The 15,338-nt window shown below is 37.1% G+C and overlaps 1 protein-coding gene and 2 long non-coding RNA genes across 4 annotated transcripts; 1 reads left to right on the forward strand and 2 right to left on the reverse strand.

Moving 5' to 3' along the window:
• Positions 1–71: 71 nt before the first annotated feature.
• On the forward strand, positions 72–806 carry LOC116165142. Its single transcript, XR_004144086.1, has 2 exons — positions 72–534; positions 580–806. It is a non-coding gene; the product is annotated as an uncharacterized LOC116165142 (long non-coding RNA).
• On the reverse strand, positions 795–1,862 carry LOC116165141. 2 transcript variants are annotated; one of them, XR_004144085.1, is made up of 4 exons: positions 1,783–1,860; positions 1,361–1,724; positions 1,061–1,302; positions 795–1,010 (listed from the first exon to the last, which is right to left on the reverse strand). It is a non-coding gene; the product is annotated as an uncharacterized LOC116165141 (long non-coding RNA). The 2 variants fall into 2 exon arrangements; XR_004144084.1 differs by having other exon boundaries at positions 1,361–1,862.
• A 2,687-nt stretch (positions 1,863–4,549) lies between these two features.
• Positions 4,550–8,451, reverse strand: LOC116165021 (early endosome antigen 1-like). The gene is made up of 9 exons (XM_031479284.1): positions 8,250–8,451; positions 7,913–8,187; positions 7,708–7,809; positions 7,466–7,654; positions 7,113–7,416; positions 6,879–7,056; positions 5,981–6,242; positions 5,743–5,851; positions 4,550–4,716 (listed from the first exon to the last, which is right to left on the reverse strand). The coding sequence occupies exons 1-9, from the start codon at positions 8,335–8,337 to the stop codon at positions 4,607–4,609; spliced, it is 1,617 nt and encodes a 538-aa protein (XP_031335144.1). The 5' UTR covers positions 8,338–8,451; the 3' UTR covers positions 4,550–4,606.
• Between the last annotated feature and the right edge of the window lie 6,887 nt (positions 8,452–15,338).

The raw sequence follows: 15,338 nt of genomic DNA on the forward strand, positions 1-15,338 counted from the left end.
ACGTTGAGATTGAGATAAAAGGCCTAAACTCCGTACAATCTGCGCATGCGAAAGAAACGTCAAAGTTGCAATGTTATTCATTAAAATGTAGGTTGGGTTATTGTTTTCATCACAGGCTGTTATAATGAACAAATATATTCGTAAATCGTAATGTACATTTAAACTCACAGACTTTTGACGTTGTTATACCAAGAGCCATGTTTCGCTGCGGCAGTATAAAATTCGAAAAGGACAGTATAAGCCCCATGTTCACAAATCGTAACCCAAGACATTTCAAATACCTACGAATCGCTAATAAACCGGACGGCTACTACGGTGATAAAACTGGAACGCTCCTACTGGCATAAATATACAAATTTGCTTTCCTACCGCCTCCAATAAGACAGCCCGATTGTAGATGACAACCGACACAAACAGGCCGTCACTTAACTTTATTGTTTGTGCATTACATCAATGGACCCGACACTCACCGCTAGCACGAAGGAATGGCCCGTCAAAACCCGGCTGTATAAGACCATGCACCAAGTCGTTGGCGTACGTGAACGTCCCTGCATTCAATTTAATGTTTGCTACTTGTAGGTTTCAGTTCTTAGTACAAAGATGCCTTGCAAACGGTCCGACAGAGTTTATGTGCGATTGCAAACCCGAACACAACGTCAGTAAGGTCGCAAAGTTTCTAATGTGCTCCAAGATTTCAATTTGAAATTGCCAATTCACTATAACTAAGGTGCCCTTTTTATTATTGTGTAATTTATTATTATTTAATGTTTAAAATATTGGTAAGCAATAAAAAGTTTACATATTTATCAAATTTATTGTTCTTGAAACCCATTAACTTCTTCTTAAAAAATCAAATAAACGGTTTTTCATGCAATCTAGAAATTAGTAATAAGCACCTTCTTTGGAAGAACCTTTGAGTTAGAAACAGGGAAGCATCTCGACAGACTGAACGTAGGGCTTTCTATCACTTCATTGCAGCGACCCAATACTCAGCCTTCTCTTTACAGAAACTATGGAAGCACAAGTACAAATAAAACTTGTAAATTATGCAGCTATTTACCTAATAGGTCCACAATTTAAGATCGATTCACATTATCTGTCAAGTCAGATTATATCCCACGGGTTTGGTAATCTTTCTCTCGTCCACGGCTCTCTTGACTATTCCGGTTCAGACAATTTCAAATTGAAATCTTGGAGCACGTTAGAAACTTTGTGACCTTACTGCCGTTGTGTTCGGGTTTGCAATCGCACATAAACTCTGTCGGACCGCTTGCAAGGTATCTTTGTACGAAGAACTGAAACCTAAAAGTAGCACACATTAAATTGAATGCAGGGACGTGACCGTGTGACGTTCACGTACGCCAACGACTTGATGCATGGTCTTATACAGCCTGGTTTTGATGGCCCATTCCTTCGTGCTAGCGGTGAGTGTCGGGTCCGTTGATGTAATGCACGAACAATGAAGTTACGTGACGGCCTGTTTGTGTCGGTTGTCATCTACAATCGGGCTGTCTTATTGGAGGCGGTAGGAATGCAAATTTGTATATTTATGCCAGTAGGAGCGTTCCAGTTTTATCACCGTAGTAGCCGTCCGGTTTATTAGCGATTCGTAGGTATTTGAAATGTCTTGGGTTACGATTTGTGAACATGGGGCTTATACTGTCCTTTTCGAATTTTATACTGCCGCAGCGAAACATGGCTCTTGGTATAACAACGTCAAAAGTCTGTGAGTTTAAATGTACATTACGATTTACGAATATGTTTATTCATTATAACAGATACCAGCTTGTGATGAAAACAATAACCTAACCTACATTTTAATTAATAACATTGCAACTTTGACGTTTCTTTCGCATGCGCAGATTGTACGGAGTTTAGGCCTTTTATCTCACGTGCACGTGGTAGCAGCAGTGCGGTCAGGATTTGGTAGGGAGGGGCCCAAACCCGAACTTTGTCCCAACAAGGAAAAAAATAAAAGAAATCTCGCATAATGGAAATGAGATCGACAGAAATTTGATGAAAAATGAACACTCGGGGGGGGGGGGGCTGGAACGCACTGTAGCAAGGATCAAAAATAAGTTGCTGTCGAGCAATGAATAAATTTTTATTCATTGGTGTCGAGTCGCATTGGAAGTTCACGTTTAAGTACGATTTCCTATGTAAACAAAAATTCCAAAGGTGACTCGACACTCGACAGCAACTCATGTTTCATCGCATATAGCACAGTGCCACCATGCTCAGAAAAGCCCCGGAAAATATGCGAACTAATTTTGAAATAATTCAGGCTGGCCAATAGAAATTCTGCAAAATTACGCGATACATTCCGCGCCATATTATTAATTATTCTTTGACAGTTGACGCTTTACGTTATTTTAGCTTACACTTTGCTTCTTGTATTTACTTTACTTCACGTTTTCCGTCTCCAGTTTTATACAAACTCGTCTTTTTCAAGACTAAATTTCTAGCGCCCTCGGACACGCCCTGTCAGGGACTTTCTGAGCGTGGTGCCACTTGTATACGCATGTTTGTACCATTTTGCGAACGTCTCGCATTTGAATTTTTGATTCACCTTAGTGCGTACTAGGGAATGCAATACCGAGATCGCAGTCTTTTTGCGGGATTAATCCCGTACGTTAATGGAGCGGGATCCGGCGGGATTTTCGCTTACCCCCATCATTAGCACCTCTGCGAATTTGTTTACTTCACACGTTTTTGTTGTTGCAGTTCATGCAATAATTACGCGCAAACCCGTATCTGTTATTAACTTTGTTAAACAGCAAGTGAGTGCGCAAATCGGACTTATTTTGTTACTGTTTTCAAACGCACGAACCGTTATTCTTGTAGACAATGTCGGACTCGTCGATTGTTTATAAAAGACTTTAGTAGTGAAGTAGCCGTATGGAAATATTGCAGCGAATATTCTAGAAATTCAAATAGACATGAGGGGCCATAAAAGATCACTCATCGGCGACAAGAAGACGGCGGAGGTGATGCATTCTTTCCGCGAAAAGCAATGTGTTTTCTTGAGAATATTCCGTTAACTGCACAAAATTGCTTATTTCCGAATGTTTTTAAAATTTTGCGGGATTCCGCAAATACCGGGATTCAGCGGGATTACTATCTGATGATCCCGCAAATACCGGGATTGAAATTTTGGTGCGGGATTGCAGGAAGCGAATTTGTGAAGGCAGAATCGCCATTTAAAAAAATCGAAACAATTTCCACCCTTTGAGCTATAATGTAAACCTTCGTTGTTTTTGAATTTACCACAAAATTAAACAAGTTAATCACAAATTCGCTTCATTGCTTGTGTATATTGCACTTATGTCAGATGTTCTTTTCTGACACAACTCACAAGCTCAATTATTTCAGCTTCAACGCCTACTTAATAAACATTTAAAACGGCTCTGCAAATCCATTTAAGTCGAGTTTTCTCTGGAACTACTGATATCGGATTTGAAAAATAAAAACAGTTCTGAAACATAATGAACATTCCTTTCGACCTATCTAACATTTACTACCCCTTCCCATTTAACATTTTTGGGGTGCTTTTCACCCCCTTCTCAGGGTTAAATTTATGTAAGTAGTATTACTTAATTTATGTGTCGCTATTGACGCTTTCGATCGTTTCTGGCAAAACTGTCGTTAGAGGGCCCTTTAATTCTCATATAGCTTACGCACCGTCCGGTAGCGGGCCAGAGGTAAGAAAGTAACAAATACAGCAAAGCATCGGACTGTATTAACTATTAAGTACTTTTCTCACGGAAACAGTTAGATCTAATCAAGCTGAGCACCATCACACTGATAATAAACTTCCTCGTGAGTACCTAGAGAAATAAATACATAAACAAGCTTCGTTATAAAAATGCCTTGGTCTTCGGCATCTGCGCAGAACGGTCTAAGTCGAAAACGTAGCACGAAATGGCTGTATAGTGTATACTAAGCATGTCGTATCTAAAAAAACCATATGGGTAGATTATATATAAGTATGAAAATCGTTCGACATGACGTCATATTCACTCACTCACACGGAAGTCACAAGTTCAAGAATAGGACCCTTTATCCCATAAAATATTAAAATCGTTATTTATTCATTTAGATGTTCACCATTAAGGAACTAGATATACATATCTCTTACAATAATTAAATGGCAAACCACGTTTTCTACTGCAATCTTATAAATGTGTGGGTAGTAAACCTCTCGCCAGGAAAGATTGCCGGTCATAGAACACTTGATCCTGGTCTACAATCTATGTTTTTCTAAAGATGTGAGCGACTTCCGGGATAGTAACGGGCGATCAAAAATGAGTTGCTGTCGAGTCGCCTTTGGAAGTTCAAGTTAAGTACGATTTGCCATGTCAACAAAAATTCCAAAGGCGACTCGACAGCAACTCATTTTTGATCGCACAGTATCGTGTCAATGTTGAACAAAAAGACTTTTCATTAAACATTGGCGCGATCCTATTCCGGAAGTCGCTCGCATCTTAAGAAAAACATAGATTGTAAATCGACACAAGGTGTGCTGTGACCGGTAATCTTTCCTGGCGAGAGTTATATATACAATTACACATAATTCACCTAACTAGAATGTAGCTTCAAGAGGTTTTTATTTTCTTTGAAAACGTATATTTTTTCTCCTCAATCTCGCATCAACTACCAATTGAGCTTGACGTTTAAGGTAACCTCGAGTCGGCACTTCTTCATCATCATCAGATCCTAAACACAAATAAAACCCTATTTTACCCACATATTTGAGTTGTGTGTAATGATAAGTATGATGGGTTTGTGGTTTGTGCAACGCTATTTAATTTACCTATAAGATGAAACAGAAGGACTTCAAGTTCAAGGTGTTTATGCAAGTATTTCATTTATCTTAAGATTTAGTTTACTTTAAGGGATGACCGAGGGGATCACCAATCTTTATCTCTTAAGATATACCTACCCTTAAGTGTGTGAAATTTTTGAAATTTGGTTCGTCGGACGTTAAGTAATTACAGAAACTTCAATCCTTGTATTTTATCTTTTGTATATGTATTTGTTTTATATTTATAATTATGCTCAACGATTGAAAGTTTAATTGTGTCTACATTTAAATAATTAAATGGCATATGGAGGATATGTTTAACCACAGATAAAATACCCAAAATTTATCTGTGGTTTAACTAAGCAACACCAACTGTGAATTGCATAAACCCCTCAGTGATAAATAAAGATAAATTAAGTTTCAGCGTTGAGTGAGAAACAATAAAGAGGCACAAATATAATATAAATTTGCGATACATATTCCTCATCTCACTCACCGAAGCTTTCCACAACTCTGATGCAGAGAACTGAAAAATGGAATGCTAATGCAATGAACATAAACTGGCACAAATTGATTTCGCGAAGGTTCATCGGTGAGTTAGTTACTTTGCGTAGTAAGACACCGCAAAGCCGCCAAATTAAAAAAAAGTCTGAGTATATTTCTGTGCTATGATGCTTAATCGTCGCTCAACTCAACAACATGAACGCTTACTACAACTGCGGCAATCTCGGTGCCTTTTAACAAGTGTCATCTAATTTAATAAAGTTGCGCCTCTTTTAGTTCGCACTCAACAGTTTCATTTAAATCAAATAGCGTTGCCTCGAGCGTTGCATTCACTCACCACAGCTAGCCTAGCTAAGATGCCAAACCGATTGTAGAACCAACTTGGAAATTGATTCCAGTTAGATCTAAAAAAGCTTAATCAAATTCATACTAACCAATTGGTTGTGGGATAGGTGACTCTTCTTGAGGAACTGGAGTTCTTGCTACCAAGCCTCCATAGGGTGGTGGTAACCACTTATCCTCATCCATCTCCAACACCTCAATCTATAACAAAGTTTCGTGCACTGTAGTAAGTCTTGTCTTGTCTTATATCTAGCAAAATTAATTATGAATTTGAATGGATTTCAATGTATTTTATACAATTTTTGCATAGTGAGTATTTGGATACTTTACCATTGCAGGGTACTTCACGGAAGGTTTCGCTTGATTTAATTCTGAAATTATCTCACAAAGTTCGGCCTCGACTCTTTGCAACGCCATTTTTGAATTTTGTTCGACAGTGGACAGCGGATGTATGCCTCTGTATAAGCTGTCCAAACACGCACCGACATGCCGTATAACTGTTTTCGTCTCTTCTTTTTGGTTCTCATAGTTTTTCTGCAACTCTTCTTGTTCTTGTATTAATTTCTCAAATTGCTCCACTTGCTCTAAATTTCTAGAAAGATACAATAATCTAAGGTATACTTTATATTAATGCATTTGAAATGATTTTGTACATATACTGCGAAATTGAAAATTTGACATTCCGATTTGACAACGATAAACGGAACCTTTGTAGCCATTGAATTTAAAAATAAATTTAATCTTCAATTTTTGTTAACAAATAAGTACCTAACAAAAAGTAATGAAATAATAGGTCTCCAAAAATCCAATCATAGAATTTCGTATCTTTTCTTCTTACAAAAAAAAAGGGAAAGACGCGGTAGACGGTAACATCAGTCAGTTTTTTTTTTAATTTTTAAAATATTGAATAAGTTTGGTTATATAAAACAAGGTAAATCCCACCCACCAGGCACCATGAGTAACTCTGGCAAAACAGTTTATTTCATTTTGTAGTTGGTCACTGTGGCATGTGTTGCCTAATGTAAGATCTGCTGTAGCAGTCGCAGCGAACTGCTACAATTAAGCTTCTACTAGTTCTGTAATAATGTAAAACTCGCCTAAGCAAAGGTAGTAATCGCTAATTGCATATTATTTTTACTTTAGTCAGCTACATATCTACTACATTTTGAACTCAGTACTATATTTTAGTTCATTTAGTCTAGGATGCTACATACATATAAATGCTTACTGTTCCTCATCACGCGTTTCTGCATATTTATGTTGTTCAAGTTCAAAATTCAAAACCTCCTGAGTTTTTTCTAAATGTCGTTTTTCAATTTCGGAATTATTTCTTAAGTTATTCAGTCTGCTGTCAGTTTCCCGTTGAGCTCGAAAACGTTCTAAAACCTCTTCCGTTGTTGTTGCCCCTAAAGAATATGCCTGTTCGTGCGAGCACAGTAAATACTATAATTATAATACATACCAGTTCCTTGTTTAAGACTTTCAAATATGTCTACAATAACGTCATCATTTTGAGGAGAAGGTGTCGATTGTTCAGCTACTACATTATTTTCGAGTTTACTATCCGTCTCGGGTCTTATTGGAACCTTTCCGGACTGAAATATTCTTCTTTCCAACTTTTCCAATTCTTGTTGTCCCTTCTCTACTAATAATCGTCCTTCCGATTCTTGTTGATCTCTAGATTTCGCTGCGTTTAAAGCGGATTTTTCTTGTTGAACCAGTGCTGTACGTGCTCGGCCACGCATTTCGGATGCCTCTTCTGCAATCTAAAGGCAAAAACAGTATATTACAGTAAACAAAAGTCTCTACAGGTACCTTTTGAAGTCTATCTATTTCAGTTCTTTGGACACAGAGTTGATTTTCGATACATTTCATGTTAAATTCAAATCTAGCCCCATCTTGTTGCAAAGATGTCATTATGTCTTTATATCGAGTGTTAACGTGTGCTGCTTCCCTCCATTGAATTTTAATTGCGTGCATATTGTTTTGCAATTCAGTTGAAATCTAGGGGGGTTAAATTTTAATACCATATAATGCATATGGAGACACTTGCGTACATTTTTGAATGGTATTTCTACCTTTTGTATTAAAAGTTTTTTCCCTTTTTCCAATGCAAGCTTTTGATATTCTTTGGCAAGTTTTGCTAAATATAATTGTTTCTGTAATTGAAAATGCGTATAGTATAATCGGTCAGTGCAACTTAGGGAATGCTTTATAATAACTACAGCATTGGTTTTGTACAATAGTACCTACCCTACCTACCTGACGAACTTGATAACGAATTAGATCATGTTGTTTGCCTTTATCTATAACGTGAAGATCTAACATTTCTTGGGTTATCCAGGAAGGTTTCTCGCACAATGCCCCAACTGTACTTTTAAGACGACCACTTTTAATTCGCTTCTGGGCTCTATTGGATTTTTGTTCATTAAGCAGAACCAATATTTCCGATATTTCTTTTTTAAGTTTCGCAATTTCGTTGCAATTTCCTTTATATTCTGCTTCACGCACCTCAAATAGCGCCTTCCTTTGACCCTCTAGAACATAATGCTATTCGTAGGTATTTACCTAAATACGATAATAAAATGTGGTTGGTTACCTGATAATTGAATTTTTTTCTTTATTTCTAAAATGTGTTTGTTCACATCCGAAATGCTTGTTGATTTTTTCGTATGTTTTCCGCTCATATTGCTTATTTTCTATGCTTATTAGTATGTACAATTGCCGAAGTCTACATCTTCGTTATTTCAGCTATTGATCAAACTTTTATTATGCTCTAGGTTCCCTACCGAAGCAGACCATTCCCTTTGAAAACGGGTTACGAACTTTTTTAGTACCTATATTTACTAAAGGACTTATCTATAAACTAAACTTATATAATAACATTGTAAATACAATGATAATAATAATAATGATGCCTTGTTACCGTGTCACTAGTATTCGTCAATGCCTGCATCAATGTCATCAATATATTCGTGTAGGGATGAACCACACTAGCAATAGAATACATACAAAAGCTTGTTCATGCCTAAAGGCAGGAACATACCTTCCTGATGCAACGTGAGGTGACGTGGCTACTCAACACAACGCCGATCTAGATGCCGAATTATTATAGGAATATTAGGAATGCACACATTTCCCTGACGCATCGTGTCGTGATGCTTTTCATTCCCGGCATTTCCTGCCTTAAAGGTAATGGGATTACTGCCCAGCTATACCTACTAATATCGCTATATTCAAATTTTGGTATTCCGTGTTATAAAGCTAAAGCTATGTCTATATTGAATTTCAACCAAGTCGCTCAATAACTAACGGAGATGTCAAAAGGGCGTTCCTTATTTTTTGGCCTAATTCACGAACTCCGTTCTAAAAATAATATCGTCCTAACGGACATAGTCTAGTAAAATTATGGTTTTACTGGATGTTGTCACTTCACTCAACAAACCCAAAAAAATCCGCCGAATTCGATAAACATAGTCCCCGAAAACTCCCGGAATAGATTGTGATAAACAAAAAACAAAGAAAAAACGGGAAAATGTCGTTTTGTTTCGCATTTGACCTATCTTGTTAACTATTGCTCTGAGGGAAAAAATGAAGAAATGAGTTTGTTTAGAATCGAATTTTCTATAAGATACAAGTTGGTCAGGAACGTTCATTTTCAAATGTTATTGTTTTTATAGAAAAATATAACCAAGTATAAATTGTGCACAACTCTTGTGCAGATAAAGCGCATTTTAACCGAAATAGCTTTTGTTTTAACATCACCAATGGATATATTTCTTGCAGACGTCTCAATCGCCCTTTGTGAGTACCCTCTTCCGACAATCCGTTCTTAAGATACATATAAAGGATATTACCCGATCACGATAAGAGATCGATTCTATTAGCAGTACCATGAAAGGAATAAAACTAATTCCACCCCCCCCCCCCTCCCTCTCCACCCGTTAATTAGAACACAATGAGAGATAAATAATTTTTACCCCCCCCCCCTCCACAGGCCCCATTTTTTAGAACCCAATTTATTTCGATTGGACCTTTTCATTCGAACACCATGAAGGAAGCAGAAACATGCCCCCCCCTCCAATTTTCTTAAAAGTTTAACTTGGCACTTGGCACCACTAAAGGCATACCTATGCAAAATCTGAGACCAATTGAAACTCAGCATCTCAGGAAATAATTCGTGAGGTAGGGGGGGCTTTTAGACAGCGAAATTTTTGATGGCCGTCTGACACACCTTCAAGGTATAGGCTACCTACTGCAAAAAATTCCAGGACTCTAGGACCATTACCCTAGAAGTAGTTCAAAACGGTAGAAGTGGGTCCGGACGGACGGATAAAACACAAACAATAGCACATTTTTTTTAATTCTTAAAAAATGCGCTAAAATTTATATTACAAACTGTTCCGTGTATACTGACTACTGAGCAATTGGGCTCTGCACTCTGCACTGCGGTAAGGAAAAGGAAAAGGTCAACGTGTTTCATTCCTCCGATATCCCGAGGGATAAAGCTAGCATTATGCGAAGCTACGTACGTCTGAGGAAAACCCTCCGACAAATCCCCAGACAGAGCAGTCGGCAGCGGGAATCGAACCCACAATCTCCGGAATAGCAGTCGGCAACGCAAGCACTGCACCACCGGGGCTTCGGTGCACTCTGCACTGTCCGCTCGCAGTATAAATGTAAGCGCGCATCGTTACCATGGAAACCACATACGGCGCGATAGCGTCTGCGGGCTAGCATCAAGAGGATTTCGGGCGGACGATAGAGAGCCCTTCGGACGCGCTTTTACGCGCGCTTCATTCATGCATATAACTGATTGCCCCATTTCTATGTAAATAATTCGGAAATTATATAATTTTTGAAAACAAGATTTATGTTAAATTACTAAACATTTATAAAATGTGAAATATGCGTTACGTTAGTGTTTCTTGCAGGGCGGGCGACGCCCCAGAGCCCCCCTGCAAGAGACGCCACTGAGTAGTTCATTTCATTTAAAAATGGAATGCTTCTGTTGACTTCCCCTATAATATAATCTGTATTTATTTATCAATAATCAATAATGCAAAAGAAGACTCAATATAGTGATAGGTGATAGTGATACTTTTCTAATTATGCTATACTATAGGTATAATAATAACTAAACCTCTCGCCAGGAAAGATTGTCGGTCATAGAACACTTGATCCCGGTCTACAATCTATGTTTTTTTGAAGATGTGAGCGACTTACGGGATAGTATCGTGTCAATGTTGAACAAAAAGAGTTTTCGTTCAACATTGGCACGATCCTATTCCGGAACTCGCTCGCATCTTAAGAAAAACATAGATTGTAAATCGACACGAGGTGTGCTGTGGCCGGCAATCTTTCCTGGCGAGAGTTATAGGTATTTAGATATTGTTAAAAAGTTAAACATTTCTACCCCCAAGAGGATACAAAAGAAAGCACCAAAACCATTGAGTATTTAAACAATGCCAAAACCTTCATACTGATTCTTGACGAAATCTAGTATCGGGAATCTTTAAGCGTGATGAAAAGAATTAATTCAAAATTAGTTTTTGAAATTAAGAAAATCAGGCCATCTAATTTCTTAGTAAATATGTAGATTTTAAAGCGTGATGATACGTAGGTACCTATGCGGATGCCGCTGATCAAAGAAAGATAATTATTATCTTTGCGCTGATGAAAGTGCGGGTTATTTTGCCCAATTCCTTTAAGTAGATATTTATTTTTGTCGAGAAAAGCACGCATGATCTAATATAGATCTCAAGTCGGTGGACGTATAGGTAATCCGGTGAGTGTGTAAAATTATACCTAACCTAGGCGTAGTTTAAATTCACACCAAAAACGAAAACAGCACACCGCTCCCGACTGTGTGGAATAGTGGGAACATACTGCAGTCTTTATTTTTATTTTATTTCATCTGAATAACTTTAGTAGGTACTTTCCCTCTTAAAATACCTATTCCTGAACTTTATTTTACTTTTCATTAAAATTAGTCGGCATTTGCATTATGTACCTATACGATAAGCAAAAACGGGTTTGTAGCTTATGCCGTTGAAATTACCAAATCTATGCATTGATTTAAGTTTCACCGTACACCTGTAACCAATTACGGTGATCAATTAAACATAAGAACATGGGTAGTTGAAAATAATTACAAATTGTAATTTCACCTAGATTCATTGTAAAATGTAGAAAAAGCATTGACAGTTTTAAAACAGGAGCGCCTCACTTCCTATTGGTCGTACACGACCACTATTGCTAATGGAAAGTTAAATTTACAAGAAGTAGTCCCACATTCTTCTCACGCTTGATTTGTATTAATTACGATAATCTACAATCATTTTTTCAATTAAATAACTTAACCGCTTCAATGGCCTGACATTTTGAGAAATATTGCGAACGGTAAATCGGACCTTACATTTATTATTCGCAGTTTAAAAGTTTGGATGGCGCGTAGGAATTCTTGTGTCATACATCAGCCATCTTGTCTTCCACTAAACAAAGCAGTGGTAACAGATCGCAGCGTACCACGGTTGGTAGTGTATGCGTGCGCGACATTTGTGATACTCAATGTGTTATTTTTAGCTTAAAATTAAACAAATTAACAGAAAGATGTGCTGTACTTAGTGTGTGAATTTTATTTTGTGTGAAAAGTGTCATTTGTGTACCCCCATGAGGGTTGTTTTACTAAAATGCGGATTACTAATACGAGAAAGGATTATTTTTGGATTATAGCATCTTCCATACTCTTGTTTCTTAGCGTGATTCAAGAAGCAACAGGTGTGTTTCTTTTACTTATTTAGCTTTGATTTATCTACAATTTCTTATTTATAAATACTTTTTGCGCCCTACGTGAATTTCAAATCTTCACGCGTAAACGAAATTACTTAGTGCATTATAAACCGCATCTCTCATTCAGCTAACGGAAAATTTCCTAAAGCCTTATTTTCCTGAGATACTTTTTGTATTCTTTTATGAAAGAAATGACAACGTAGCGAAACTTTACCTATTCGTTAATTTTGTTCCCACGGAAATATATTTCGCTTGATTATTATCTTGGGCAATGTTTATTTAAGTTAGGAAGTTAATGAGAGTGTTTCTAAGTTTATTGTTATTCACTGCATTGATATAAATATTTATAAGTGACGAGATACTTGTTCGTATTTGTTCACGACTGTTATTCTGCTATTGTCCTATGAGTGCCGAATACGAAATTGAAAACGCAGTTGTTCCTGTGAAAAAGATTTAAGGGATGGTCTTTCATTTTGCTATGGAAACAAATGTACCGATCTTAAATGAAAAAACCTCTGCAAAAACATCCATAATTTGTTATTAACAACTATTTGTTTAAAAGGGAAAATTGTAACAAATCGGCGCCCCGCAGTAGAGAACACTCGTTTACCTATAAAGCTCAAGAATATCTCGCTCGTGATCTCGCTGCACTTGATTTCGTACTTGGAAGATGTCTCATTATTATAGTCATTATTACCATAGTTTAAAAAACAACCGCGAAAACAAATGAATATTGTGTATTACCGACTTTAAAAGTACAGGGTGTTCGTAAATGATATCAGCGAGAGTTAATAACATAACAACCAAACAAATAATTACGCTTCCTACATGACCCCAATGTGGCGCAATAGATTACACTCCTGTGCCAGAGATACATTTTCTTGGTATATTTATGTTGACGATAAGTACAATATTAATGTTGTATGTTTGGTTATAAGTCGGGCTCCCGCAAAAAATGGGCGGCTTGAAAATGTGGAACTTGATTTAGAACGATAATGTAATTATTATGGGTGCAAATCGAGGTGCAAACAAAGTTTTATGTTGATACATCGAGACGATGGGGCAGACAAGATAATAGATTGACGGATTGTAGTATAGTGGGGAATCGAAAACACAAACTGTTGTTTCCGTGTTCACAATCGTACCGACCGCCACAATTTTGCAATATGTCGCAATGTCCGAACTCGGAATCGTTTTTAATCGACTCTTCGATCAAAACACAGTAAGTATTCGAATGGATTTGAATTCATTAAAAAATAACTGACATAATAACGAAGAACTTATGTTATTTAGTTCCTTCAGTAGCCATAAATGAACGAATTCGTGCCTTTTCAAGTAGGTACCAGGTAGAGGTACCACAGTTTCATCCAGTGCTTTCTTTCTTTTTTCTCATCTTCAGATTTCCTTCTTCTTTTCGACAGTCTTTGCCCAAACCCGATCCAGAAGTAATCATTTTCAAATTCCGCCCCTATATTTATCCGTCAAGTTTGTACGAACCATGTGTGAACGTGGAAGTGTGTTCCAACATTGTGTATTGTGTTCCAAGTTCTAAGAATTCAACGTTCGGCGGAATGAGTGCAGGTGGAAGGTGTGCTTTTAGGCATCAGTAATAACGAAAAACAGAAATACCATTGCTTAAAAGACAATGAATTCAACTCAAAAATATGAATTGCGTATAACAGACGTCAAATCCTTCGTGTTCTACAATTCTACACAAGACCACCCAACTCGCCACCCAAGACCAAACACGAGGTGAAGCAATTCCCGAGATTTTTAAGGTCTAAAAATTCCGAGAACAATTTACTGGATTCACGTGTAGTTTCACCAAAAGTTATCAAAAGCCGCGTTAAAATTGTTATACAGGGTGTCCGAAAAGTATTATTTTCTATTTCATTTCACGGCACATGGAATTTTTAATTTAAAAAAAAAGCGCAACGGAAAACAATGTTTTCAATGACAAGAATATCTTTTACCAACTTATTTGATTGATTTACCTATTCCCTTTCCCAAAATAATACCTTTCCAATTTTGAGAAAACCGCGAAAAATTGTGCGTTGATGTATTTCAACAACGTTCAAGAATGCTCATTAATCTAGTCACCCCATAACCGTTTTATGCTTAGTTAGATATTGAAACAAGTGAAGGTACCTCCTCTTCGTTTCTTCATACCCCAGAATAATTCAAAAATTTAAGAATTTTTTTATTTGTTGCGCTTTTGTTTTAAAAAAATTAAATACCATGTGATTAAAAATCAAATACAAAATCTTATTTGAACCATTTTTGGTAAACTGGATAATTACAAAGATATATACGATATTCCATACTTTTCGAACACCCTGTATAAGTCAATTTTGTTAGAGAAGGCACCGTCAAGCGTTAGATTAACGTTGGGCAACGTCATCGCTCATGTGAACTGCTTCATTGTAGTCAATGTATTTGCCCCGAGATTTGCCACTTTAAAAGACGTTCGTGCAGCACTTAAGCCGAATTTATAGTTCCGTAGCCGTAAGAACGGAACCGTAAAATCTTACGTTAACGAAAATAATATGATTATAGCTCGGATTATAGTTACCGTAGTGGCAAGTGATGAGCTTGCGCATTGGCGTGTGTTTCTTTTAATTTTGTTTGAAATGGACGAACTACTTCTTTTCGCTTCAATAATTCTTGTATGTTATGCCCTAAAAAAAGAGGGAAGCGTAAGCCCAAACTGCTCTGGAGGTTCAAAACAAAACGTATAAATCGCAACAGGCAAATTCATGGGTTCTATAAAACTTATTTTGTAAAAATGAAAGTTGAGGACCTGAGATTCTCACTCAATGAATTCGCAATTGTACGCCAATTGTTGCCTTTTTTGGAGGGATCTTTATAATCCGCTTTTGATTTGTCGTATAAAAAG

Source organism: Photinus pyralis, unplaced genomic scaffold (assembly GCF_008802855.1).
Source record: "Photinus pyralis isolate 1611_PpyrPB1 unplaced genomic scaffold, Ppyr1.3 Ppyr1.4_LG2, whole genome shotgun sequence".
In the NCBI taxonomy this organism is placed as follows: domain Eukaryota; kingdom Metazoa; phylum Arthropoda; class Insecta; order Coleoptera; family Lampyridae; genus Photinus; species Photinus pyralis.

Coding starts and splice junctions, on each gene's coding strand:
- LOC116165021 (XM_031479284.1), bottom strand. CDS start 8,337: ATGAGCGGAAAACATACGAAAAAATCAACAAGCATTTCGGATGTGAAC. Junction 8,188..8,249: donor GAAAAAAATTCAATTATCAG/GTAACCAACCAC, acceptor ATTATGTTCTAG/AGGGTCAAAGGAAGGCGCTA. Junction 7,417..7,465: donor AAATAGATAGACTTCAAAAG/GTACCTGTAGAG, acceptor TTTTGCCTTTAG/ATTGCAGAAGAGGCATCCGA.